At 46.4% G+C, this 25,355-nt stretch overlaps 1 protein-coding gene across 1 annotated transcript in view; it reads left to right on the top strand.

Moving 5' to 3' along the window:
- The first annotated feature begins 360 nt into the window (after nt 1–360).
- ZNF599 (zinc finger protein 599) overlaps nt 361–25,355 on the top strand; it is a 48,845-nt gene continuing 23,850 nt past the window's right edge. The window contains 5 exon segments of the mRNA XM_059665434.1: nt 361–778; nt 1,438–1,610; nt 10,898–11,024; nt 13,521–13,616; nt 23,806–24,804. Coding sequence (XP_059521417.1) covers nt 1,596–1,610; nt 10,898–11,024; nt 13,521–13,616; nt 23,806–24,804 — 1,237 coding nt within the window. The 5' untranslated portion in view covers nt 361–778; nt 1,438–1,595.

A 25,355-nucleotide genomic window follows, 5' to 3' on the forward strand; every position in this document is an offset into this window, starting at 1 on the left:
CACAATTGGCCTAGCTTTGGGAGCCCACCTATATGTCTGCCTCCTGAAATGAGACATGACTGTTTAACTGAACTGATTATACTCAAGACTGAGACTAATTTAATGTCATATGGGACAATCAACTCAATTTCTGAAATGTGAAACTTCTCAGGAGGTTGAGGGCAGTTACCCCTTCAAGAGGACTGGAAAAGAGAATTACTCTGGCGTTTCAAATGGACAGGCTTGCTTAAGGCAAAGACAAACCTAAGGAAGTTATAGGCCTGGGGTGTGACTACCCACTGTGACCTGCCCCGTTAGGAATTTATGATCAGATCACCCTTTGAGGTTACTGTAGTCACTGAGCTTATCAAATGTTATAATGTTATGGTCATAAGGAAACCCCTCTAATGTGTGAAATGATTATTGTGTGAAATGTCTGCTGTGTGGAGACCCCAATACTCTGTAACTTCCAACATGTTATAAACATGGTGAACGCCCCACTATCTTGATGTAAACGCCCTAAGCCCTTAAAGTGTAAAGGCGCTGCTCCTAGCGTAAGGCACACCGTCTGGCCCACACTGATAAGACACAAGTTGTTTACTGCTGGCTATATAAGCGCCGGACCTTCCTGCCTGATAAGAGGAGGACTCCACCTCGATCCGGGAGATGAGCCTCTGACTGACTGCTCTGCTGTGCGAGCCTGAACCAACTGCGGCCGCCTGTCTCCGTCTTCGTCGCCTGTCTTTCGGTGTGCTTGGCTGGGTGGCCTTTGCCGGAGCCTAGAACCCACTAGGAATAGGTAAGTAAACCTTGTGTGATTGCATACTAATTCTGTCTTGTGTGTTCATGTGTTCCGGTTCTGCTCAACTGTTAGACATTGAAGTACCAGGGGATAGGCCGTTATTGCTGACCCCTAGTCACCTGCGTATGTCCCACTAAATCTAGGCAGATAATTAATCAATTGGGACATCAGATTTACTACATACACCATTTTTTGTTCACAGTATGTATGTATTAAATTTGGTTATTTTCTTTTGTTAGTCTATCTTCTATAGATTTGATTATTAGATCAGGAGAAGGAAAAAAAAAAACTTGAGGATAGGGGCAAGTTTCTTCCTTCCCATAGTGGCATATGAAGTCTTGTGTCTTCTGTGATGGGTGGCAGATAAATCTGGGTGCTTCCCCTTGAAGAAGATGCAAGCCTCATCCCCTTCCTACAAGCCACCTTTTCCCAGCGCCCCACCCAATCAGGTGGTGGTTCGGGAGATTGGGAAGGGCTCCCCGGGCCAGGCTGCGAGCAAGAGAGAAACTACATTACCCAGAAGTCTGGGCGAGGTGAGGATCCGACTACAGGGTATTCGGACCTTGAAAGGGGCTGCGGTATAGTTGGGTGGGACTTCCGGCGCCACCGGCAAGTTGGCTCTTCCAGCCTCGGTGTATGTGCACTCTGCTCTCCAGGCTCTCCGGTACCTTGCAGAGAAGCACCGAAAGGAGAGGACAGCCACTCCGGCGCTAGCAGGACCTGGAGGAGGCTTCGGCGAGCCCACGGGACCATCTCTGCCGTCGCCTCTCTTGGCTGTGCTCCGCACACGACTTCCTTGTCGGTGCTAGTTCACATGGACCTGGCGCAGGTAAGTGCAGGGTGGCCCGGTCCCTGCCCACTCCTTCATTGTGGGCGCCCTGACGTGTATTAAATGCGGGAGTCCTCGCCTTCCCCTCGCTGCCGTTGGGTCTGGGTATCCCGGCATGGGGTCACTCACAGCCCGTGGTGTGGACTCCAGGATGGGGTTTACATGGAGAGATTCTCATTTCTGGCAATCACCGGTTTGCCACGTGGGAGGAAGAAGTGTAGCTTCTCAGACTCTCCACGGTAGGCGCGACTCACGTGGGCCTTCCCGCTGGGTGGGACGTAGGCTGCTGAGTGCAGAGACCTCGGTGTGGATTCTGGGTGGCACCCATTCCAGGGTGTGACCTGCCTGAGCCACTCGTTATCCTTGGCCTATCTTATCTCAGGTATAAAATGGGAATGTTTACAGTTGTTCCCTCTTGGTTTCGGGAACTGGAAAGTGCACCTCTGTTAATGTGTATCTGTCTCCCAGCACTGCCCAGGGAGCATCATTCTGTACCCATTTGCCTGAGAGGTGCATTCCGGACCCGTGTTAATCTTAGGGCCTGATCTCAAGAAGAATCTGGCCCTTGGGCCTTCCTGGGCTCTGGCCTTACACATAACTGATGAGTGGAGTAGGAGGTGGGTAGCCTGGAGGGAAAGGTGGGTGGAGAAAACGCGTTTGGAACTGCTGCTCCTCTGCTAGTGCAAGGAAGATCATAGATCAGGCTGAGAGCTAGGGAAGCCCCCAAACTCACCTTTTGCAGTTGCTGTCTTGTCAGTGCAGCTGACTTGCCTGGTAGTGAATCAGTTTACCTTTTAAGACATTAACATTTGAAAAGCAAATCCATTACATATTCAGTGTGGATGAAAAGGGCATTGTAATATATCTAACTAAAAGTGACCTCACAGGGTGATCTGATCATAAATTCCTAATTAGGTAGTCATACCTCAGGCATATACTTTCTTTAGTAAAAAGGTTTATCTTTGCCTTAAATAAGCAAGGTCCATTGTTCAATTCTCTTTTCCAGACCTCTTAGAGGGATAACCACCCTTAAGGGATAGTTAATCTTCTTAACGATCCTGTACCTTGCTTTCTGCCACCTTCAGTTAATCTTTAAACTCCTTTTTTTTTTTTTTTTTTTTTTACTAAGATAACTAGAGGCCCAGTGCACAAAAATTTGTGCACTTGGGGGGTCCCTCAACCCGACCTGTGCCCTCTCCCAGCCTGGGACCCCTCAGGGGATGTCCACCTGCTGGCTTAGGCCCACTCCCTGGGGTATCAGACCTAAGCTGGTAGTCAGACATCTCTCTGGCAGCCCGGGAGCCCTTGGGGGATGTCCACTTGCCAGCGAGGAGCAGGCCTAAACTGCAGTCGGACATCCTTAGTGCTGCTGAGGAGGAGGGAGAGGTTCCCGCTACCACCGCTGTGCTGGCAGCCATCAGCCTGGCTTGTGGCTGGGCAGAGCTCCCCCTGTGGGAGTGCACTGACCACCAGGGGGCAGCTCCTGCATTGAGCGTCTGCCCCCTGGTGGTCAGTGTGTGTCATAGTGACCAGTCATTCCCAGTTGTTCTGCTGTTAGGGTCAATTTGCATATTACCCTTTTATTATATAGGACTAGAGGCCCGGTGCACAAAAATTTGTGCACTCGGAGGGGGGGTCCCTCAGCCTGGCCTGCGCCCATTCACAGTCCAGGACCACTTGGGGGATGTCCACCTGTCGACTTAGGCCCACTCCCCGGGGGATCAGGCCTAAGCTTGCAGTCAAGACATCCTCCTGTCAAGCAGGGAGCCCTCGGGGGATGTCCGACTAAAGGCTTAGGCCCTCAAGGGATCAGGTCTAAACCGTTAGTTGGACATTCTAGTGCTGCCACGGAGGTGGGAGAGACTCCTGCCACCACCACTGCACTGGCCAGCCATGAGCCAGCTTCTGGCTGAGTGGCACTCCCCATATGGAAGTGCACTGACCACCAGGGGGCAGCTCCTGCATTGAGCATCTGCCCCCTGGTGGCCAGTGCGCATCATAGCAACCGGTCATTCTGCTGTTCAATGTGCATATTAGCCTTTTATTATTATTGTATAGGATGTCCCTATTTCCCCCCTTTTGCCCCCTCTACCCAGCTCTTGCTCCCCACTTCTCTCTGGCCATCACCATACTATTGTCTGTGTCCATGGGTTGTGCATATATTTTCTTTGGCTAATCCCTTCTTTAAATTCACTTCTTTAAATTTTTATAACTGCACTATTATATATTTTCTATTATGTCATTTATTTATTTTTTTAATATATTTTATTGATTTTTTACAGAGAGGGAGAGAGAGTGATAGAGAGTTAGTAACATTGATGAGAGAGAAACATCGACCAGCTGCCTCCTGCACACCTCCTACTGGGGATGTGCCCACAACCAAGGTACATACCCTTGACCGGAATCGAACCTGGGACCCTTCAGTCTGCAGGCCGATGCTCTATCCACTGAGTCAAACTGGTTTGGCTATTATGTCATTTAGAATTAAGATATTTTTTAATTGAACCCTTGTAAATTTTAGCACAATTTAATAAATTATGCTAGAAGCAATTAGGAGATTTTTCATATAATACAGATGCATTTCAATTAATATTTTATTAATTTTTAATTTTTTAATATTTTAATTTGAAATAATCTCATACATGTTAAAAAAAATTATAAAATACTACAGCATATTATATGTACCCTTCACCCAATTTCTTAGGTGTTAATAATTTAAACATAACCATTATACAACTAACAAAATTTGGAATATATTTTTCTTATAATCTCTTTAATGTTACTTAATCCATTTACTTTGTTTTTCCATTGAATTTTAGAGAGAGTGAAGGGAAAGGGAGAGACACATTGATTGGTTGCCTCCTGCACATGCTTTGATAGGGACTGGGGATAAAGCCAGCAACTGAGGTACATGCCCTTGACTGGAATTGAACCTGGGACCCTTCAGTCCAAGGGGTAATGCTCTATCCACTGAGCAAAATAGGCTGCAGCTTAATTCATTTACTTTTAATCTATATGTGTCTTTATATTTAAAGTGGGTTTTGTTTTTGATTCACCCTCATAATCTGTTTTGGCTTCTGGGGCTTCTGGGTCTGGCCTGCCTTGCCAACCCCTCCCCCTCCCATCAGATCCCAGGCGGCAAGGCGGGGCCGGCTCCTGGGGCTTTTGGAGCAAGGCGGGGCCGGGCTTGCCCTGGATGGCAGGGCTGGTGGCTCGTGCTGTCCCACTCTGCCTGCAGTATGCAAATTAGCCGCCATCTTGTGCTGATTAGCCATTGGGAGGCGTAGCGAAGGTATGGTCAATTACCATGTTTGTCTATTATTAGATAGGATAGAGGCCTGGTGCATGGGTGGGGGCCGGCTAGTTTGCCCTGAAGGGTGTCCCAGATCAGGGTAGGGGTCCCGCTGGGGTGCCTGGCCAGCCTGGGTGAGGGGCTGAGGGCCGTTTTCAGGCTGCCCACAGCTCCTTCAGGGTGGGGGAGTCCCTCTGGGGTGCCTGGCCAGTCTGGGTGAGGTTTTCAGGCTGGCCACGCCCCCCCAGTGACCCAGCTTCTCCTTTTTTTCTTTTTCTGGGATTTATTTATCTTCTATAATTGAAACTTTGTAGCCTTGAGTGGAGCTCAGGTCCGGCTGGAAGCCCAGGCTCCCAGCCCCTCCTTGAGCGGAGGCCGCAGCTGGCTGGAAGCAGGTATCTGAGATTTATTTATCTTCTGTAATTGAAACTTTGTAGCCTTGAGCAGAGCTGAGGGCCTGGCCAGGGCAGGCGGGAAGCTTGGCTTCCTCCATCACCGGGGGCAACCCAAGCCTCCTGTTCGCTCTAGCTGCGTGGCCACCGCCATCTTAGCTGGGTTAATTTGCATGCTCGCTCCTGATTGTCTGGTGGGTGTGGCTTGAGCATAGCGGAGGGATGGTTAATTTGCATGTTTCTCTTTTATTATATAAGATTTGTTTTATTTACCCTATTTTTCCAAAATGTAAATTACACTGTTGGAGTAAATTAGGCAAACTCCTTTTTTTTAAAAAACATAGTTTTTAGCATTAGCCAGTTTGGCTCAGTGGATAGAGTGTTGGCTTGTGGATTGAAGTGTCCCAGGTTCGATTCTGGTTAAGAGCACATGCCCAGGGTTGCGGGCTTGATCCCCAGTAGGGGGTGTGCAGAAGGCAGCCGATCAGTGATTTTCTCTCATCATTAATGTTTCTATCCTCCCTTTCCCTTCCTTGCTGAAATCAATAAATATATATATTGGAGTATAAATATTTTGGAGTATATATATATACTTTTTATTGTTGATAGTATTATAGATATTTCCCCTTTTCTCTCCCTTTACTCCCATCCTCCCAGCGAGAGCGGGTAGGGGGCGTGAGTGCCAGCGGTCGCCCAGGACCCGATCCGGCCGGCAAACCCGGACGCGGGCCGGCGAGGCGGCTGTGGCGTCCGCCCGCACTCACACCGCCAACCCGCGAGAGCGGGTAGGGGGCGTGAGTGCCAGTGGTCGCCCGGGACCCGATCCGGCCGGCAAACCGGGACGCGAGCCGGCGGGGCAGCTGCGGCGTCTGCCTGCACTCACGCCCTCAACCCGGGAGAGCGGGTTGGGGGCGTGAGTGCCGGTGGTCGCCCGGGACCCGATCACGCGACTCGCCCCCAACCCGCTCTCCCGCCCAGCAGGGGACCCTCATTTCCCCCCATCACTGGTTCTGCCCCCAGCCCAGGCCTGACGCCTCTGTCAGAGGCGTCAGGCCTGGGCTGGGGTCAACGCCTGAGGGCTCCCAGTATGTGAGAGGGGGCAGGCTGGGCTGAGGGACACCACACACACACACACACACACACACACACACACAGTGCACGAATTTCGTGCACCGGGCCCCTAGTCTATATATATAAAAGCCTAAGGACCGAACAACTGAACAACCTAAAGACCAGTCAACTAGTTGCTATGACCCATACTGACCAGTAGCTGCCCCCTGGTGGTCAGTGTGCTCCCACAGTGGAAGTGCCCCTCAGCTGACCCATGGGTGTCAGACACAGGGCTCACGGCTGGTGAGCGCTGCTGTGGCAGTGCGAGCCTTTCCCAATGGGGACTGACTGCAGCAGGATCAGGATGAGCAGGAGCAGCAGGTGGCATTGGACTGCCAGTTTCAGCCAGATCCCCGCAGGCCACGCCGAGGGACCTCACCAGTGCATGAATCCATGCACCAGGCCTCTAGTAAGCATATAAGTTCTTTAGTTTATCTCTTCTCATCTCCGTAACCCCACAGGGAGGTATGTCAGTCTGTTCCATGCCTCCATGCTTTGGGTCTTACTTTGTTGTCGATTCATTCTGTTCATTAGATTCCAAAAATAAGTGAGGTCATGTAATATTTGTCTTTCTCAGATTGGCTTATTTCAATTAACATAATATTTTCCAGGTCCATCCATGCTGTCCCAAAGGGTAAGAGATCCCTTTTTTTATACCTGAATAGTTCCATAGTGTAAATGTGCCACAGCTTTTTTATCCACTCATCTACTGATGGGCACTTGGGCTGTTTCCAAATCTTAGCTACTGTAAATAACACTGTTATGAACATAGGGGTGCATTCATTCTTTCTGATTGGTTTTTTTGGGTATTTCTCCAAAGGGGACATACACATAGCTAAGAGACATATGAAAAAATGCCCAGAGTCACTAATCATCAGAGAAATGCAAATTAAAACCATAGTGAGATATCACCTCACACATGTTAGAATGGCTATCATCAAAAAATCAATAGACAACAAATGCTGGCGAGGATATGGAAAAAAGGGAACACTAGTTCACTGCTGGTGGGAATGCAGACTGGTGCAGCCACTGTGGAAAACAGTATGGAGTTTCCTCAAAAAATTAAAAATGGAACTTCCGTTTGGCCCAGCGATCCCACTTCTGGGAATATATTCTAAAAACTCCAAAACACCAATTAGAAGGAATATAAGCTCCCTCCTTAATTCCAAATGTATAAAAACTGCATCCAGAGAACATTTGAGATCTTGCTTTCCAGCAATTGTCATCAGTTTTGGCTCAAATAAAGTCTTACAAAAATTCTCTACAGGTTTGGATGTTTCTTATATAAATATCAGTAATGATGGTGTACCAGGGCTGTGTCTTTATTTATTTATTTATTTTTTATTGCTTAGGGCTGTGTTTTTAGATGTAAACACACAACAGGTCCTGTATTGCTCTCTGGCATGGCACCATCTTTACTTTTGTCATAACCTCATTACTGTCAAGACTTATATTTATTTGTCCTCCACATAATTCCCTTTCTTACTTCATTTCATGCTCCCTCCAATGTCCCCTCCTTGGAGAGGCCTTCCCCACTGACCCCATTTAAGTCATCTCAGTTTGTTACCCTCATCCTGTTTTGTCTGTAGAATCCTTAGGGCCATTCGAAATAGTATTTTGCATTCCTTCTCCTCAGACCTGGAACAGTACAGGGCCTGTAATCAGTGCTCCATAAGTGGTTAATGAGTGAGTGACTCCTCTCTGGACGCTTCGACTAGCCTGCAAGGCCCTACTACATCCACCTCTGTCCCTTCCCCTTCAGTTCTCTCCTTCCCTTCCTCCTTGCTCATTGCTCTCCAGCTAAGCGGCCTTGAACATTCCAAGCTCTTTCCCATTTCCAGGCTTTTGCCCATGCAATTTCCTCAGCCTGGAAAACTGCCTCCAGATCGCTGCAGGGCTGCCTCTTTACCTCCTTCCCAGCTCTGTCCAGTGTCACCTCTTAGATGGGTCTTTCCCTGGCTGCTTTTCTGCTAGTTCTAGATAAATATCCCCATTCCCACTTGCCCATCTTCTGAAATCTTTGTGCACAGAATCTGGTACAGTTACAGAAGCAGAGATGGGGTTTAGTTGATTTTTCACCCCAGAGTATTCTGGGAGCAAAGAGAAAAAATAACTAAAACAAGCAAAGCAGCTGGCCTTCATTTAGCACTTGATCTGTGCTGAAGTGGAGCACCCTACCTCAGAGTTAGGTTCGTTTATCATCCCTGCTTTATAGGAGAGGAACGTCAGACCTGCCAAAGGTCACAGAGCTAAAGAGCCGAAAGTCAACACACCGTACGTACACTGACCATCGGAACGTGCATTCTCCTTTTTAAAAAAAAAAAAAAAAATTTTATTCATTTCATAGAGGAAGGGAAAGGAAGAGAGAGATAGAATCATCAATGATGAGAGAAAATCACTGATTGGCCGCCTCCTGCACGCCCCGCACTGGGGACCCAGGCATGTGCCCCTGACCAGAATAGAACCTAGGACCCTTCAGTATACAAGCCGATGCTCTATTCGCTGAGCCAAGCCAACCAGGGCGGAACGTGCATTCTTTTTTTTATTCTTTTATCTATTTATCTATTTATTTATTTATTTATTTATTTTTGGAATGTGCATTCTTTTTTTAAAAAAATATTTTATTGATTTTTTACAGAGAGGAAGGGAGAGAGATAGAGAGTTAGAAACATCGATGAGAGAGAAACATCGATCAGCCGCCTCCTGCACACCTCCCACTGGGGATGTGCCCGCAACCAAGGTACATGCCCTTGACCGGAATCGAACCCGGGACCCCTCAGTCTGCAGGCCGACGCTCTATCCATTGAGCCAAACCGGTTTCGGCTGGAATGTGCATTCTTAATCACCTTTCCACCCACAGTGCACTGGGGGCCTAGAGATAACAACTAATGAAAACTTTGCAAGGCAGGAAGTGTCCCTTTGGCATGTGGACTTGGGAACAAGGGGGCATGGCGGACCTTCCCGCCAGATGGAAGTGTATGTACAGGGGCAGGGAATGTCTCTGAGATGTGCCTCAGGAGGGTGAGGTTGTGTGTGTTTTACAGATGTTCAAATTCTATCTGTGTTCCTGGGACATGTGACTCCAGGTGACTTGCTAGAGCTGCCTGAGCCTCATTGACTGCTGTGGAGATGATGATGGTGTTTGCATCATAGCTGTGGGTGGAGTAATGAAAGTAGGAAAAACATAGAGCACTGACATGTGCTAGGCACTGCAGTTTGCCTCATGAACATTTTTTCTTTAATTCTCACAACCACCTAGTGAGGTGGGAACTGTTACTGTGTTGATGCAGAAATTGAGGCTCACGCCGAAACCGGTTTGGCTCAGTGGATAGAGCGTCGGCCTGCGGACTGAAGGGTCCCAGGTTCGATTCCGGTCAAGGGCATGTACCTAGGTTGCGGGCATATCCCCAGTAGGAGATGTGCAGGAGGCAGCTGATCGATGTTTCTCTCTCATCGATGTTTCTAACTCTCTATCTCTCTCCCTTCCTCTCTGTAAAAAATCAATAAAATATATTTTAAAAAAAAGAAAAAAAAAAAAGAAATTGAGGCTCACGAAAATAAGTTTAACTTCCCCCAGATAGCAGATCTGGCAAGAATCATTCCCAGTAGACTATATTCAAAATCGGAATCTAGCTCCAGGGCGGGAATGTGTAATTGCTAGAATATGGCATGTGAAGCCCCACCTGGCGCAGGAATGTGGTAAGGACCAGCGAGGCTCTGCTGCTGCTGCTTTTGTCGTGATGGTGCTTTGACCATTGTCATGTCCTCCCTGCTCCTCTTCATTCTCAAAGGGCTTGCTGTCTATGCCTCCCGGGCCGTTCGGCCTTGCCACTGTCCTGTGTTTGGTGAATGGTTCCAGCGTAGAAAGCTTTTGTCTCTAACACAGTCACATCTGGTCCACAGCAGTGTCTGAGTCCTTGGGACCTGGGACAGAGTGAGGTTCCTAGGAAGTGCTCGATGATACTGGCCTTGGGGCTTCTTATGCAAAGAGCTGAGGTCTGAGTCCTGCTTGCCAATTTCAAGGAAATTACTCAGAGGACTGGCTGTGAAAGACATGAATTTATGAGGACTTAGTGCATATTGGGGGTGGCCTGTCGGTGAAGTCTCCGCCACACACACAGGCTTTGGTAGTACAGGGTTACCTAGAGTCAGAAAATAGAGTCGCAAATTGTGCGTGCAGGGTGGACGGGCTCGTGAGCAAGCTGTGTGATTAAAACACCAGCTGTTTCCAGTCCGGGCTCACATCCGGCACGGGCTCTTTTTGGCCATTCCGTGACCGAGGAGCTGCCAGGCTTCCGGGGTCCCACCGTCCACTTACAGAGGGCCTTCATTATATTCCCACAGGGTGGAGGGGGAGTTGGAGCTTGGGAAGGGGCTCATGTGCTCACATACCACTCAGGGCTCTCTGGTCCTTTACAAACGAGTGGGCATGAGGCGCTAATCTTATCTGACTGGCCCTGGGCCAACGAAGCTACATCTGTTTGACTTTTCAGACATCAGTTACCTTCAAGGATGTGGCAGTGACCTTTACCCAGGACGAGTGGGAGCAGCTGGACCTTGCCCAGAGGACCCTATACGGGGAAGTGATGCTGGAAATCTGTAGGCTCCTGGTCTCTCTGGGTAAGGCCTCACTGCTCCTTTCTGTGGGGACCTACAGCCTCCTTCATTCCACCTTGTGTTCAGATTTCCACAAGACTCCCTCTCTCCCGCCCGCAGCCCCAGTGTGTGTTGGTTTCATGTTCTCCTGTCTGTCTCCCTGTATCTTCTACAGGAAATTTTGGGCAAGAAATGTAGTTCTCTTCCGAATGGCTCAGATACCAAAGGAGAAGGATTTGTAGGAGGAAACATGGGTTTCTTTAACATCCAAGGGCAAGATGTGCAGTCCGGCATCATGAGAGTTAAAGCCAGAAAGTGAAGGAATCTGATTAGGCCTTGCCCCGGAGACTTCTGTTCCTCACGTCTCTTTGTGGGTCTCAGCAGATTGGCTTTTTCTGCCACGGGGAGTTGGTAGCTAGAAATGGCCACTCCTGTCCTTGCTCTAAGAAGCCCCCAATTCCTTGTCTCTACTTCTCTCTGTATATACTTTTTTTCATTCTCTCTCTTCCTTTCCACTTGGCCGTCTCTGCACAGATGTCCCGAGCCCACACTTCCCTTTCCCTCTCAACCTGGACTTCAGCACAGGCTGGCTTAGACTGTCCCTTCTCCAGGTTCCCATGAGATGGAAGCTGAGTAGCCAAGCCTGATTGGTTCACAGCCGTCAGGAGGACCCATGAGTAATAGGATGTTCAGAAATGAGTGAACCAGACAGCACACCCGGAGGTGTGAGTCCTACTGGTTATTGTTCTAAACAACAATTCATTTTAAAGGCTTCTTTGGCCCTGACCAGTTGCTCAGTGGTTAGAGCATCAGCCCTCAGACTGAAGGGTCTCGGGTTCGATTCCTGGTCAAGGGCACGTACCTTGGTTGCAGGCTCAATCCCTGGCCTATATCAGGGCATGTTCGGGAGACAACCAATCGATGTGTCACTCTCACATCGATGTTTCTCTCTCTCCCCCTACCTCCTCCCTCCCTTCCAATCTTTCAAAAAATCAAAAGAAAAATATCCTCAGGTGAGAATTTAAAAAAAAATGCTTAAAAGACTTCTTGACCCCTGATGCCTACCTGTTTATCCCTTGTGTCCCGAAGTCTGGGCCATGATCCTCTCTTGGCATGGGAGATCATTTTAGGGGGTACAAACACAACAAATGGCATTGATGAGCAATCGGAGAAAGCCATTCCCTTTTTTTTCTTTCCTGCTTGCTGATGGTTTTAGGGCAGGGGTGGGGAACCTTTTTTTCCCAGGGGCCATTTTTATGATATTTATAACATCATTCAAGGGCCATACACAATTATCAACTTAAAAATTAGCCTGCTCTAGGGAGTGAAAGTGGCTGGGGAGGGGTCGGTGGGAGAAAAAGGAGACATACTTTAAACAACAACAAAAAATTTTTTTAAACTAGCCTGCTATATTTGGTCAAACATTTAATTAACTCACCCTAATGCCTTAGCAGGGCCAGACCAAATGATTTTGCGGGCCTTATTATGGGCCAGATTCCTCCCCTTCCCCCCCCCACCCCCCCTTCCCGGTTAAGGGAGATAGTATTTATTTTTTGCTGAGTCTTTTTTGTTTGTTTTCTATTTTAGAGAAAGAGGAACAGAGAGAGAGAGAGACACCAGTTTGTTGTTCCACTTTCTTATTCATTCATTGGTTGATTCTTGTATGTGCCCTGACCAGGGAGCGAACCCACAACCTTGGAGTAGGGGGACAATGCTCTAACCACCTGAGCTACCCGGCCAGGGCCGAGCTGAGTCTTTCTAAATGCCCCTTGACTATTGGTAATTTCCCTCTTCAACAGAGGAGACAGCCTCAGACTCACAGCCCTAAGCAAGCAGTGTGAGTTCACTGAGACTTAATAGTGCTGTTTTGGCCCTAACTGGTTTGGCTCAGTGGATAGAGTGTTGGCCTGTGGACTGAAGGGTCCCAGGTTCGATTCTGGTCAAGGGCACATGCCATCGCCAGTGGGGGGTGTGCAGGAGGCAGCCAATCAATGATTCTCTCTCATCATTGATGTTTCTATCTCTCCCTCACCCTTCCTCTCTTAAATCAATAAAATATTTTTTTAAATAGTACTATTTTGATTTTCTTATAGTAACTTTCCATTTGTGGTGAATGAAACTAGTTTTTCAATTTCTCAAATTGACACAGGATTCCCTTTTTAAAGGCAGGTATTAAGATAAAATTAAAGTGGGCCAGTGTAAAGAAAAGCAGTCGGTAGCAGTGGTCATGCTGTTCTTTGAGCACTGGTGCACGTGGGTCCTATGACTACATCGGAACAATTTCGGGGATTCTCTAGGATGGAGGTCAAGGGAGGCGGACCCGCATAGACAGCCAGCACCACCTTCTTCGGTGTTTAGGACCCAATGACGGTATTCTTGCGTTGGTTCCCGGTTGCAGATCAACTTGGACAACAGCAGCCTCACTCCACGGTCTTCTCTATCGTGGAGTCCCAGACAGCACTGAGGCATTTCTTTGTCTTTGCTAAAATATGTGTATCTTACTTCTTTCTCCACAAACAGGATACCCAGTGCCCAAATCAGAGCTTGTCCACCTATCGGAGCACAGGCAGGAGCGATGGATTGTGAAGAGAGGCCTCTCCCGAAGTGCCTGTGCAGGTGGGTGGCCGAGATGTAGACAGTGGGTGTTGTGGCAGCCTAACTGTTGCCTCTGCAACTCCGTGGGAAGCTCCTTGTTGCAGCCTCCTTGGGTGCCTGGGTGTCTTGGTGTCCTTCTGTCCTCCCTCCTCAACACATTCTTTACTGCCGCCAGATGAAGAACCTCGTCTGTCAGGTAAGAGTGAGCCTCTGGCTCCAATTGCTTGGCCTCGTTTAGCTATGTCAGGCTCAGTTAATGCTCACTGCAGTAACAGATAACCTCCAACATGTCAGTGGCTCAACACATGAAAAATATTTTTCTCAATCATAACAGGGTCCATGTGGGTCAGCCTGGGAGTTCATTCACACAGTTGTTCAGAGACCATGTGCCCTTTGTCATCCGTATGTGGCTTCATGGTCACCCTGGCATCATTCTCCTGCAAAGGGCTCACGAGAGGAAGGTAGAGTCCAGCTGCACACACGCATCACTTCACCTCGCATCCTGTTTGAGGACTCAGCGGTTGGCCCTCCCTCTGGATGTAGCAGGGAGGTAGGATTCAGCTGTGTGCCCAAGGAGAAGGCACATGGGTTTGGTTGACTCTGCCTACTCTTGAAAAAAGTAGAAATAATTTCAAACTCATTGGGCTGTTTGAAGGTATAATCGTGAATGCATGAAAATGCTTAGCACCATGCCCAGGCTGTAGTTAGGAGCTCAAAAAAAGTCAGCTATTAGGATCTTTCATGTGATGATATCAATCACAAAGCATAGTATCTCACATGTCATTCTGGACTCAGAAGAAAAAGAGCCTATCTTACTATATCTGCCTGTAATCTGTTCCCACCCTCTGCATCCATTCTTCCATCCTGTTTGTCAGGCAGAAGCAATCCCTGGCTCCATTGGCTTCCTGCCCCTCTTTTACTGTAAAACCTCAAGGTGACATTTGAATCTGTCTGTCCTACATCTCAGCTGCTGAAGGCAGTTGGAGTCATCGAGTGTGTTGATTGGCAGCACTGCAGAGCCATGGTCTCGCCCCTCTCCTGCTCAGCCTGCCAGTGAGTGTCTCTCACCAGCCCCTCCTCAGCCCATCTGAGTCCGTTCCAAACACTTATTTTTCAATTATATTCCACATGTTCCATCAGATTCTTCATGCCTCGAAGGAAATCACGATCTTGCCCACTCCTCCATCCTCTACTTGCACTGCATGACCTGTCACTCAGACAGTCGAGAAGGGGGAAACAACCTTGGCCAAACCCATAGCACTCTGCCTCCGTCCAGCCCAGCATCCAGCCATCCTCATCTTGCTTATTTTGTTTTTCACATCAAGTGAATCCACTACCTCCATGAGCTCCACCACTAACATCCTAGTCTAAGCCCTCATCACCTACTGCCAGTGTGATGCCAGCACACTGCTAACTGGTCGGCCCACACCTGCTCTTTGTTTCTGATCAGCCGTCTCCTATACCAGCTCTCCCACCCACTCAACCATTGATCCAAACTGACCAATCCCTGAGCCACTGATGTCTCAGCATACAACCCACTTCATGTCCTGCTCTTGCTCCTCCACTGACAGATCCATCTGTCTGTCTCATACCTGTAGCTCCCTTTCTCTATGGAAGAGATCTTGCCCCCTACCGTGCCCACTTCCTGTGCCAGAGACTAACTCACATCTCCTGCCTTCCCTGGGACCTCACTTCTTCACTTATTTTCTGTTTCTTTCTTTTTTCTTTTTTTTTCCAGTGAGGAAGCAGGAGGGAGAGAGAAAAACATCAATGAGAGAGAATCATTGATCAGCTGCCTCCTTCATGCTCCACACTGGGGATCGTGCCTGCAACCCAGGCATGTGCCCAGACCAGGAATCAAACCCTGACCTCCTGATTCGTAGGTTGATGCTCAACCATTGAGCCACACTGGCCAGGCTCTTTTCTATTTTTATCTACATCTATTCAACATAGCAAAACAAAAACCCATGCTCAGGGTGCTTGCTTGGGGAAAATAAAACACACAAAACAGTCCTGGCTCCATGGCAGTTTCTAAACGTTGACTAATACATTTGTACAACCAAACTCTTGGAGGAGTTGTCTTATTCTTGGAAAAGTTGCCTACACTTGACTTCCTTAGCCCCACTACTCTTATTTCTTCTAGTTTTTTACCTGCATCCAGCAATACGCACATATCTTAGAGCTCACTGATGGATTTTTACACAGATACGAGCCCGAACAGCCCCCACCCAGGGCAGACACGCATAGTGCTTCCAGCAAGTCAGGAGCTCTGCTGCTCCGTCCTGGAAAGGTCACCTTATCTAGATTGTCACCATAGGTTCATTGTGACTGCTCTAGAATTATTGTAAATGGAACCCGACTGTATATTCTAGTATGTCTCTGAGATTCATTCTTGTGGTTGCATATAGTTGAACTCTGTTCTTAATAACTTCGTTCTTTGACATGATTCATTCTAGCCTTCCTTCTTTGCTTATTTGCAACTTCTTTGTGTGACCATGAAAACCTGGCTTCCATTATCTGCCATTTATTAACTTATTTTTTCAATTCCATTATACTTGTGAAGTAGTCTCCCTGGGAAACAGATTACTAACTAGAGTATAATATTTACATACATATTTTGAATCCGTGATTGGGAATTCACGTTTGCAGAGATGATTTCATTTATATGTGCATTTTCCACTGGGTGGGTGGTGGGTACCCCTAAACCTCCCCATCCCCATGTTCAAGGGTCAACTGTAGTTATTTTTGTCTTTAGCCTTACAGTGTACTGTCAAAACACCATTTTCCAAAAGTACTTGTTTCTCCCCCACCTCCTTCACTGAGGTAATGCCATACACACCTTTACAATTCACTCAAGTTAATTTGTCACAGTCTGCACTCCATTCTGGAATCCCCTGACATCCTGGGGTGTTATTGTTGTTGTTAATTTGGACACATTAATATTCACTCACTGTGATGTACAGTTCTTTGGGTTTTGAAAAATGCATAGAGGCATGTACTGTCCAGCCCAGTAAAATACAATATAGTTTCATTATATACAAATGACCCTTGGCATCTCCTATATAGTCAACCACTCTCCCCTTCCCCATTCACTGGCATATAGTCTGTGTTGTCTCCATAGTTTTCCTCTTTCCAAATGTTATGTGAATGGAATCTGTAACACTTTTGAATCTGGCTTTTTCACTTGCAAAATGCATTTATTTATTTTGGGGGGGAAATTTTTTTTTATTTTTTATTATTGTCTAAAGTTTTACATATGTCTCCCTTTTCCCCAATTGACCCCCCCTCTCTCCCCAGCCATTCCCACCCAATGGACACAGACACAGGCGGTGGGAGCTTGCAAAGTGCATTTAATATTCATCCACATCATTGAGTGAATCCACAGTTCATTCTTTTTTGTTTCCAAATAGTATCACAGTATATGGATATGTACCAGTTTGTTTATCCATTCACAGTCCTGTCTGCCGTAATAATTCACATACAAGTTTTTGTGTAAACATAAGGTTTCAGTTCATTTAGGAATTGGATTGCTTGAACTTTTTAGGAACTTGACAAAATGCCTTCCAAAATGGCTATAGCATTTGGCATTCCCACCAGTAATGAGTGAGAATTCCTCATTCCATATCTTTACCAGCATTTGGTATTGCCAGGGTTTTTGGTTTTTATGTGTGTGTGTTTTTTTTAATGTTAGCCATTTCTAACATATGTAGAGGTAACTCATTGTGGTTCTAATTTTTTTCTCTAATGACAAGTGATTGACAATGACATATGCTTACTTTTTTTCCATATATTTTCTTTTGTGAATTATCTGTTCAGATCTTCTGCTCATTTTGTTGTTGTTATCTACACTAATAAAAGAGAAAAATGGTAATTGGCGTACGACGATACCCTTTTCATTGGCTAATCAGGGCTATATGCAAATTAACTGCCAACTAAGATTGGCAGTTAACTGCCAACAAGATGGCGGTTAATTTGCATATGTAGGCACAATGCAGGGAGGCGAAAGGGAAAGCAGGAAGAAGCCCCCTGCCACTTACAGTGATCGGAAACCCAGGGGGGAGCTAAGAACTGGGGGGCAGGGCAAAGGCGGCCCTGGGGCCGCCTTTGCCCTGCCCCCCAGCCATGATCGGAGAATCAGGCGCCTTTTCCACCCTGGCCAGTGATAGCAGGAAGTAGGGGTGGAGCCAGCGATGGGAGCTGGGCACGGTCGAAGCTGGCAGTCCCAGGAGCTAGGGGCCCCTTGCCTGGGCCTAAAGCGGAACCCACGATCGTGGGGCCGCTGCAGCTGTGGGTCCCTGCTACCCGGGCCAAACGCCTCAGCCAGAGGTGTCCTGCAGGGGCAGGGGCGGAGCCCGCGTGATCGTGGCGCCCCCCGCTGCCACTGCAGGTCCCCGCTGCCCGGGCCAGACGCCTAGGCCAGAGGCATCAGGCCTGGGCTGGGGGCAGAACCAGTGATGGGGGGAAATGAGGGTCCCCTGCCCAGGCCTGACGCCTCTGTCAGAGGCGTCAGGCCTGGGCAAGGGGCCAATCCTGTGATTGGAGGGTGATGGGGGTCAACGCCTGAGGGTTCCCAGTATGTGAGAGGGGGCAGGCTGGGCTGAGGGACACTCCCCCCCGCCCCACACCCAGTGCACGAATTTCGTGCACCGGGCCCCTAGTTTTCTTATATTTGAGCTCTAAGTATTTTCTATTCTAGATATGAGTCCTTTATTGTGATTTGCAAATATTTTATTTCAATCTGTGGCTTGTATTTGCATTCATTTATTTTTTAAAAAATATATTTTTTATTGATTTCAGAGAGGATGGGAGAGGGAGAGATAGAAACATCCATGATGAGAGAGAATCTTCAATCGGCTACCTCCTGCCCGCCCCCTACTGGGATCGAGCCCACAACCTGGGCATATGCCCTTGACCAGAATCAGTCCACAGGCTGACGCACTATCCACTCAGCCAAATTAGCCAGGGATGTATTTTCATTCTTTTAACAATAGAGCAAACATTTTTAATTTTGGTAAAGCTCAATTTACTACTAAAGCTGAATTTTTCCTTTCAACAATTGTGCTTTTCTTTTCATAGCCAAGTATTCATTGCCAAACACTGGTCTCACAGATTTTCTCCTTTGTGTTTCTTTAAAAATTTTATGTTTTTATATTTAAGTCTATGATCCATTTTGTGTTATTTTTTCTATAAGATGTGAGGTGTGTGTCAAGGTATATTTTTTACCCCGTGTGAACATCCAGAGCCATTCATTGAAAAGACTATCTCCCTATTGAATTGACTATGCATCTTTCAAAAAGGGGTTTACTATGTTTGAGGGTAATATTTCTAGGCTCTTTGTTACGTTTCACTGATCTATGTGTGTATTTACTTTTGCCAACACCAGTTTTGATTACTATAACTTCATAGTTGGTTTTAAATTGGGTAAGGTGTATTCTCTGACTTTGTTCTTTTTCTGAATTATTTTGTCAATGTGATAGCCTTTGCCTTTTCACATACATTTTATATATCTTCAAAAGGAACTTGATGGAATTTTTATTGGGATTGTGTTTAATCTAAAGAATTAGGGAGAGTTGATATCTTTTTTAAAATATATATTTTTTCTTTGTTCTGTAATCCCAGTAAGATTCTAAAATATATATATTTTTATTGATTTCAGAGAAGAATGGAGAAGTAGAAAGATACAGAAACATCAATAATGAGAGAGAATCATTGATTGGCCACCTCCTTTACGCTCCCTACTGGGGATTGAGCCCACCACCCAGCCATGTGCCCTGATCAGGAATCAAACTAGGTCGACACTCAACAACTGAGCATGTACTGCATACTCCAACCCATGACCATAGAATATCTTTCCATTTATTTAGATACTAGTGACCTGTCGCGCGAAATCGCACGAGACCCGGGATATCACTCCACCCCCACTCCCCATGCCATGGAACTGCCCTGAGTCCTGGAGTCCTGCCCCACATGGCCGGCGCACCACGGGACAGCCCCAAGTCCTGGAGTGCCACCCCAATGCCCCGCCTCTGGGCTGCAGGCAGCAGCTGCCAGGCCCAGCCCCCGTGGCATGCACACGGGGCTGCGGAAACACTGGCAGAAGCTGCGCAAAGCGGCCACCGGGACCCCCACATCCCCACAGGGACACAGGGACCCCGGCAGAAGCTGCATGGAGCAGCCACTGACCCCGCCCCTGCTGGCCCACCTCCACTGTGCACATCCCCATTTTGTGATGGCATGAGGGTCAATTTGCATATTACCTCTTTATTATATGGGATGCTCTGATTTTTTTCACCAACATTTTGTAGTTTTCAGCATATAAATTCTGCACATATGATTACATTTATACTTAGTCTTTTTTAAAATCATGACTGGATGTTGAGTTTTACTTACTGATTTTTCTGTCTGCTGATGTGATCATATAGTTTTCCTTTTTAGTCTTTTTTTAAAGAATCCAGAACCCAGAGTTTTTTGTTTGTTTTTTCAGAGAAAAGGGAGAGAGGGGAAGTGAAAAAGAGAAGGAGAGAGAAACATCTATCAATTGCCTCCCACACACTCCCAACCCAGGATCAAACTCCCCAACCCGAGTTTGTACCCTGACCGGGAATCAAAACAGCTACCTTTTGGTGTTTGCCTGGATGCTTAAAGCAATTGACCCACACCAGCCAGGGCCCTACGTCTTTTAATAGGGTCATTTACATGGATTTATTTTTAAATGGTGAACCAGCCTTTTATTCCTGCATGGACTTTCCATTCTTTTTTACATTTGGGATTCAGTTTGTTAATATATCATTCTGTATTTTTGTGTCTATGATCTTGAGAAATGTTAGTTTATAATTTTAATAATATCTGGTTTTGATTTTAGTATTAAGGTAATGATGACCTCATAAAATGAGATGGGGAGTATTTCATCCTCTTTTTTTCTGGAAGAGCTTATATAGAATTGGTATTAGATATTTGTTATTATTTCTTCCTTAAATGTTTTGTAGAATTTAGCAGTAAATCATCTGGCCCTATAATTGTGTCCCTTTACTCTTCCACATAAGATCTAGAATTATCTTTTTGAGTTCTCTGAAAAACGCTGTTGTGAATTTATCTAGGGCTTATGGAATTAATAGATTCATTGAAGAAGAATGAACACTTATATTGTTAACATTTCCATTCTCATGATGCCTCTAATTAAGTGTTTAAAATTTTCACTATCCAGATTATGTCTTTTTTTAATCTTTATTTTTGAAAGTATTACATATGTCCCCCATTCTCCTCCATTAACCTCTTCTAGCTGTTTTGTGTCTTTTAACTTGCCTGTTTCTCTGGCACAGCTGACTCCACCTGCCCCCTCAGATTGTGCTCACTTCTGCCTTGGAAACCTTGTCAGGGGATAGCAGTGACTGTGCTCACTGGCACCCAAGTCAGAGTCCTGGGCATCTGCCTGCCCTCTGCCTCTGTCTGTCTCTAGCTCCATACCACCAACAGCCTCTCATGTGCTGAGCTTCCCTAGCCATCCATGTCTCACTCAGAATGGACTTTGTACATTCTTTCTCCTTCACAGCACCCCTTCCACTTCCTCTGTCAGGTGGTTTCTGCCTCTCTGTTAGGAAACAGCTGGCACACCTCCTGGGAAACCCCTTGTGATCTCTTTCCCTCTCCCATCTGGAAGGGAATTGGTGCCTCTGCTTGTGCTATCCTAGCACCATGATGAGATGCTCCCTCTCAGAGCCAACCTATTGTATGTGATGTCATCCTTATACTGTCCACTCTCCTTGACTTTGGAATGTAAGGAGGGTTCTCCCACCAGATCCTGTTCTGTGCCCAAGCACCCCCTCTTGAGTTTCCCTTTTTTATTTTTTTATTTTTTTTAATTAAATCTTTATTGTTCAGATTATTACATTTTTCCTCTTTCCCCCCCCCCATAACTCCCCTCCACCCAATTCCCACCCCAACCTCCTCCCTCACACCCCACCCACTGTCCTCATCCATAGGTGCACAATTTTTGTCCAGTCTCTTCCCGCATCGCCCACACCCCTTTCCCCATCAAGAATAGTCAGTCCATTCCCTTTCTATGTCTCTGATTCTATTATAATCACCAGTTCATTTTGTTCATCAGATTATTCACTTGATTTTCAGATTCACTTGTTGATAGATGTGTATTTGTTGTTCATAATTTGTATCTTTACCTTTTTCTTCTTCTTCCTCTTCTTAAAGGATACCTTTCAGCATTTCATATAATACTGGTTTGGTGGTGATGAACTCCTTTAGCTTTTTCTTATCTGTGAAGCTCTTTATCTGACCTTCAATTCTGAATGATAGCTTTGCTGGATAAAGTAATCTTGGTTGTAGGTTCTTGGCATTCATCACTTTGAATATTTCTTGCCACTCCCTTCTGGCCTGCAAAGTTTCTGTTGAGAAATCAGCTGACATTCGTATGGGTACTCCCTTGTAGGTAACTGACTTTCTTTCTCTTGCTGCTTTTAAGATTCTCTCTTTGTCTTTTGCTCTTGGCATTTTAATTATGATGTGTCTTGCTGTGGTCCTCTTTGGATTCTTTTTGTTTGGGGTTCTCTCTGCTTCCTGGACTTGTAAGTCTATTTCTTTCACCAGGTAGGGGAAGTTTTCTGTCATTATTTCTTCAAATAGGTTTTCAATATCTTGCTCTCTCTCTTCTTCTGGCACCCCTGTAATTCGATGTTGGTGTGCTTGAAGCTGTCCCAGAGGCTCCTTACACTATCTTCATATTTTTGGATTCTTTTTCATTTTGCTTTTCAGGTTGGGTATTTTTTGCTTCTTCGTATTTCAAATCTTTGACTTGATTCTTGCAATCCTCTAGTCTGCTGTTGGGAGTCTGTATAATATTCTTTATTTCAGTCAGTGTATGCTTAATTTCTCGTTGGTTCTTTATCACAACCTCGAGGGTCTCATTAGATTTCTTGTAGATCTCATTAAGTTTATCAGCAGTTTCTAGAAAATTATTGAAAGACCTTCAAAGTGTGGTTTTGAACTCTAGTTTGCTTTCCTCCTTTTCTGTCATTTGTGTCCTGTTTCTTTGTCTCTGCATTTTTTATGCTTCCCTGTGTTGATACAGTGGTTTTCTGTGCTAAGTGTCCTCTAGGGCCCAGTGGTTCAGCCTCCCCAGTTACCTGAGGAGGACACTCTTCCTGCACCCCCTTGTGGGCTTTGTGCAGTCTTGTTGTAGTTAAGCTTTGATTGTTGTAGGTATCACCGGAAGGAATTGGCCTCCAGGCCAATTGGCTGTGAGAATCAGCTGTGTCTGCAGTGGGAGAACTTCTGTGCTGGAGACACCCCTCTGGGGCAAGACTTGCTTCAATGGGGCTTTGGTGCTCACTGAGTCTCCCCCCCGCCCCCAAGTGTGTCCTTTATGTTTCCACAGGGCTTCAAACTGGATGGTCCCACTCTGACCTCTGGGTTTCCTGGCTCCTGGATCTCTAGGGAGGTGCTAATCTAGCCTTTGCCTGAGGCTATCCAGCAAAAGCCTCCCTGTAGGGCTTGGGCGGGGCGGGTCCCACTGGATCAACAGGGCGGGGCCAGCAGTTATGGCTGCTCTCAGTCTTGCCCTCAGAGGCTTTGCTTCTCAATGTCCCAGTAATCGCTGCAAGCCCCTTGGAGAGAAAGCTGCCCTCGAATTCCGACCGCTGCCAGATAGTCCCGCTTCTCCCGTATGAGTCTGGGTCCCTAGAGACTTGCCTGGAACTGGAGCTCAGAGCCTGAGACTCCCTCCCGATTGAAAAAGACAACGGCGCCCTCAGCTGCCAGCCTGCTCCGCATGCACCTCCTCACCTTAGTATTTTACTTCCGCACTGCGCCTCCTCTGAGTCTCGGTATGCTTTTCTCTTTCCTTCTAGTTGTAGAATTTCCACTCAGCCAGCCTTCCTGTGGTTCTGGGTGATGTCCGTTCCGTCTTTTAGTTGTATTTTTAAAGTGGTTGTGCAAGGCAGCAATCTCCGGTGTTTACCTATGCCGCCATCTTGGTTTCTCCTAGTTTCCCTTATTTAAATGACAAGAGCTCAAGCAAGAGAAAGGAACAAATTGTAAACCTTGGGTTCAAAGATGTGAAAACAAAATAGGCACAGAGACATTGTTTTCATCATTTTCTCTCTAATAAAAGTAGTAATTTTGGAGAAAAAAAAAGTAGTAATTTTGTTTCTTTATGTTGGCATCACTAATAAGTCATTCTTGTGTTATTATTTCTTTTCAGGAGCCAGAGAAAAATCAGAGACTACCACTTCTCAGCTGCTCCTGTCTGAGAGATCCTCACTTCGGGGATGGATGAGGCAGGGAGCGTCAAGGGACTCCAGGGCTGGAAAAACCAAAACTCAGGAAGGGCTGTCGGAAATGCAAGAAGTCTTAAGGCCAGTGACAGACCCCCACAAAGAGATGCACCCTAAATGCAATGATTTGGGGTCAGATAATAGTCTACGCTCAAGGGTTTTACAGGAGCGAGTCTCTCTAGTAGGTGTTCTCCATAACAGTGATACACACAGACTAAAAAACCCCAGGAATCAAACTGGGAAGAACCATTATGAATATAGTGGATGCAGGAACACCAAGAATTGGGATCTTGCACGTGACTATGTTCATCCGAAAGCAAAGCCCTATGCGTGCACACAGTGTAGGAAAACCTTCAGCTGTACATCAGACCTCATGCAGCACCAACAGATTCACACTGGAGAACAGCCTTTTGAGTGCAAAGAGTGTGGGAAAACCTTTCGCAACAGTTCTACTCTCAGGCAACACATGAAGAATCACACTAAAGAGAAGCCCTATGAGTGCAATAAATGTGGAAAGGCCATCCATCAATCTAATTTAATTAAGCATCAGAAAACTCACACTGGAGAAAAACCCTTTGTATGCAAAGACTGTGGGAAAGCATTTTGCTACAAATTTAATTTGGGTCAACATATGCAGATTCACACGGGAGTGAAGCCCTATGAGTGCAGTGAATGTGGGAAAGCTTTTCGTCGCAAGTCACACCTCACAGAGCACCAGCGGATTCACACAGGAGAGAAGCCCTATGAATGCACTACATGTGGAAAGTCTTTCTCCTTCCACTCTGGTTTTTTCCAGCATAGTTGGATCCATACTGGCGAGAAACCTTTTAAGTGCAAAGAATGTGGGAAAACCTTTTGCTCCCAGTATAATTTGCGTCAACACATGAAAGTTCACATTGGAAGGAAGCCCCATGAATGCAATAAATGTTGAAAGGCCTTCGACCAAACTCATCTTGTATTCATATGACTCACACTGGATAAAAAAAACCCTTTAAATGCAAAGTCTATGGGAAAGACTTGCTACTACTGTAATTTCAGTCAACACATGAAGATTCACTGGAGAGCATCAAGTGTAGGAAAGCTTTTATTCTCAAGTCATACCACACAACAGACCAACAGTTTCACATGAGATGAGCCAGTAAGTGTAGACTGGCTTTCACTTAGTGCTCGTCTTTATCCAGCATAATAGGGCTCTCGCTGTGAGGACAGCATCTTTTACTACTCCATGAAAGGAACAACGCCTTTCCCGCCTGGCGGGTGTGGCTCAGTGAACCAGGTCACAGTTTGATTCCTGGTCAGGGCACATGCCCAGGTTGCAGGCTCAGTCCCCTGGAGGGGGTGTGCTGGAGGCAGCTGATCATGGATTCTCATCACTAATGTTTCTAATTCTCCCTTTCCCTTCCTCTCTGAAAGCAATAAAAAAAACACAAAAACAAAAATTTTTTTAAAAAGCCTTTCCCTTGCTCTCCTGCTCCCT

Source organism: Myotis daubentonii, chromosome 15 (assembly GCF_963259705.1).
Source record: "Myotis daubentonii chromosome 15, mMyoDau2.1, whole genome shotgun sequence".
Classification (NCBI taxonomy): Eukaryota; Metazoa; Chordata; class Mammalia; order Chiroptera; family Vespertilionidae; genus Myotis; species Myotis daubentonii.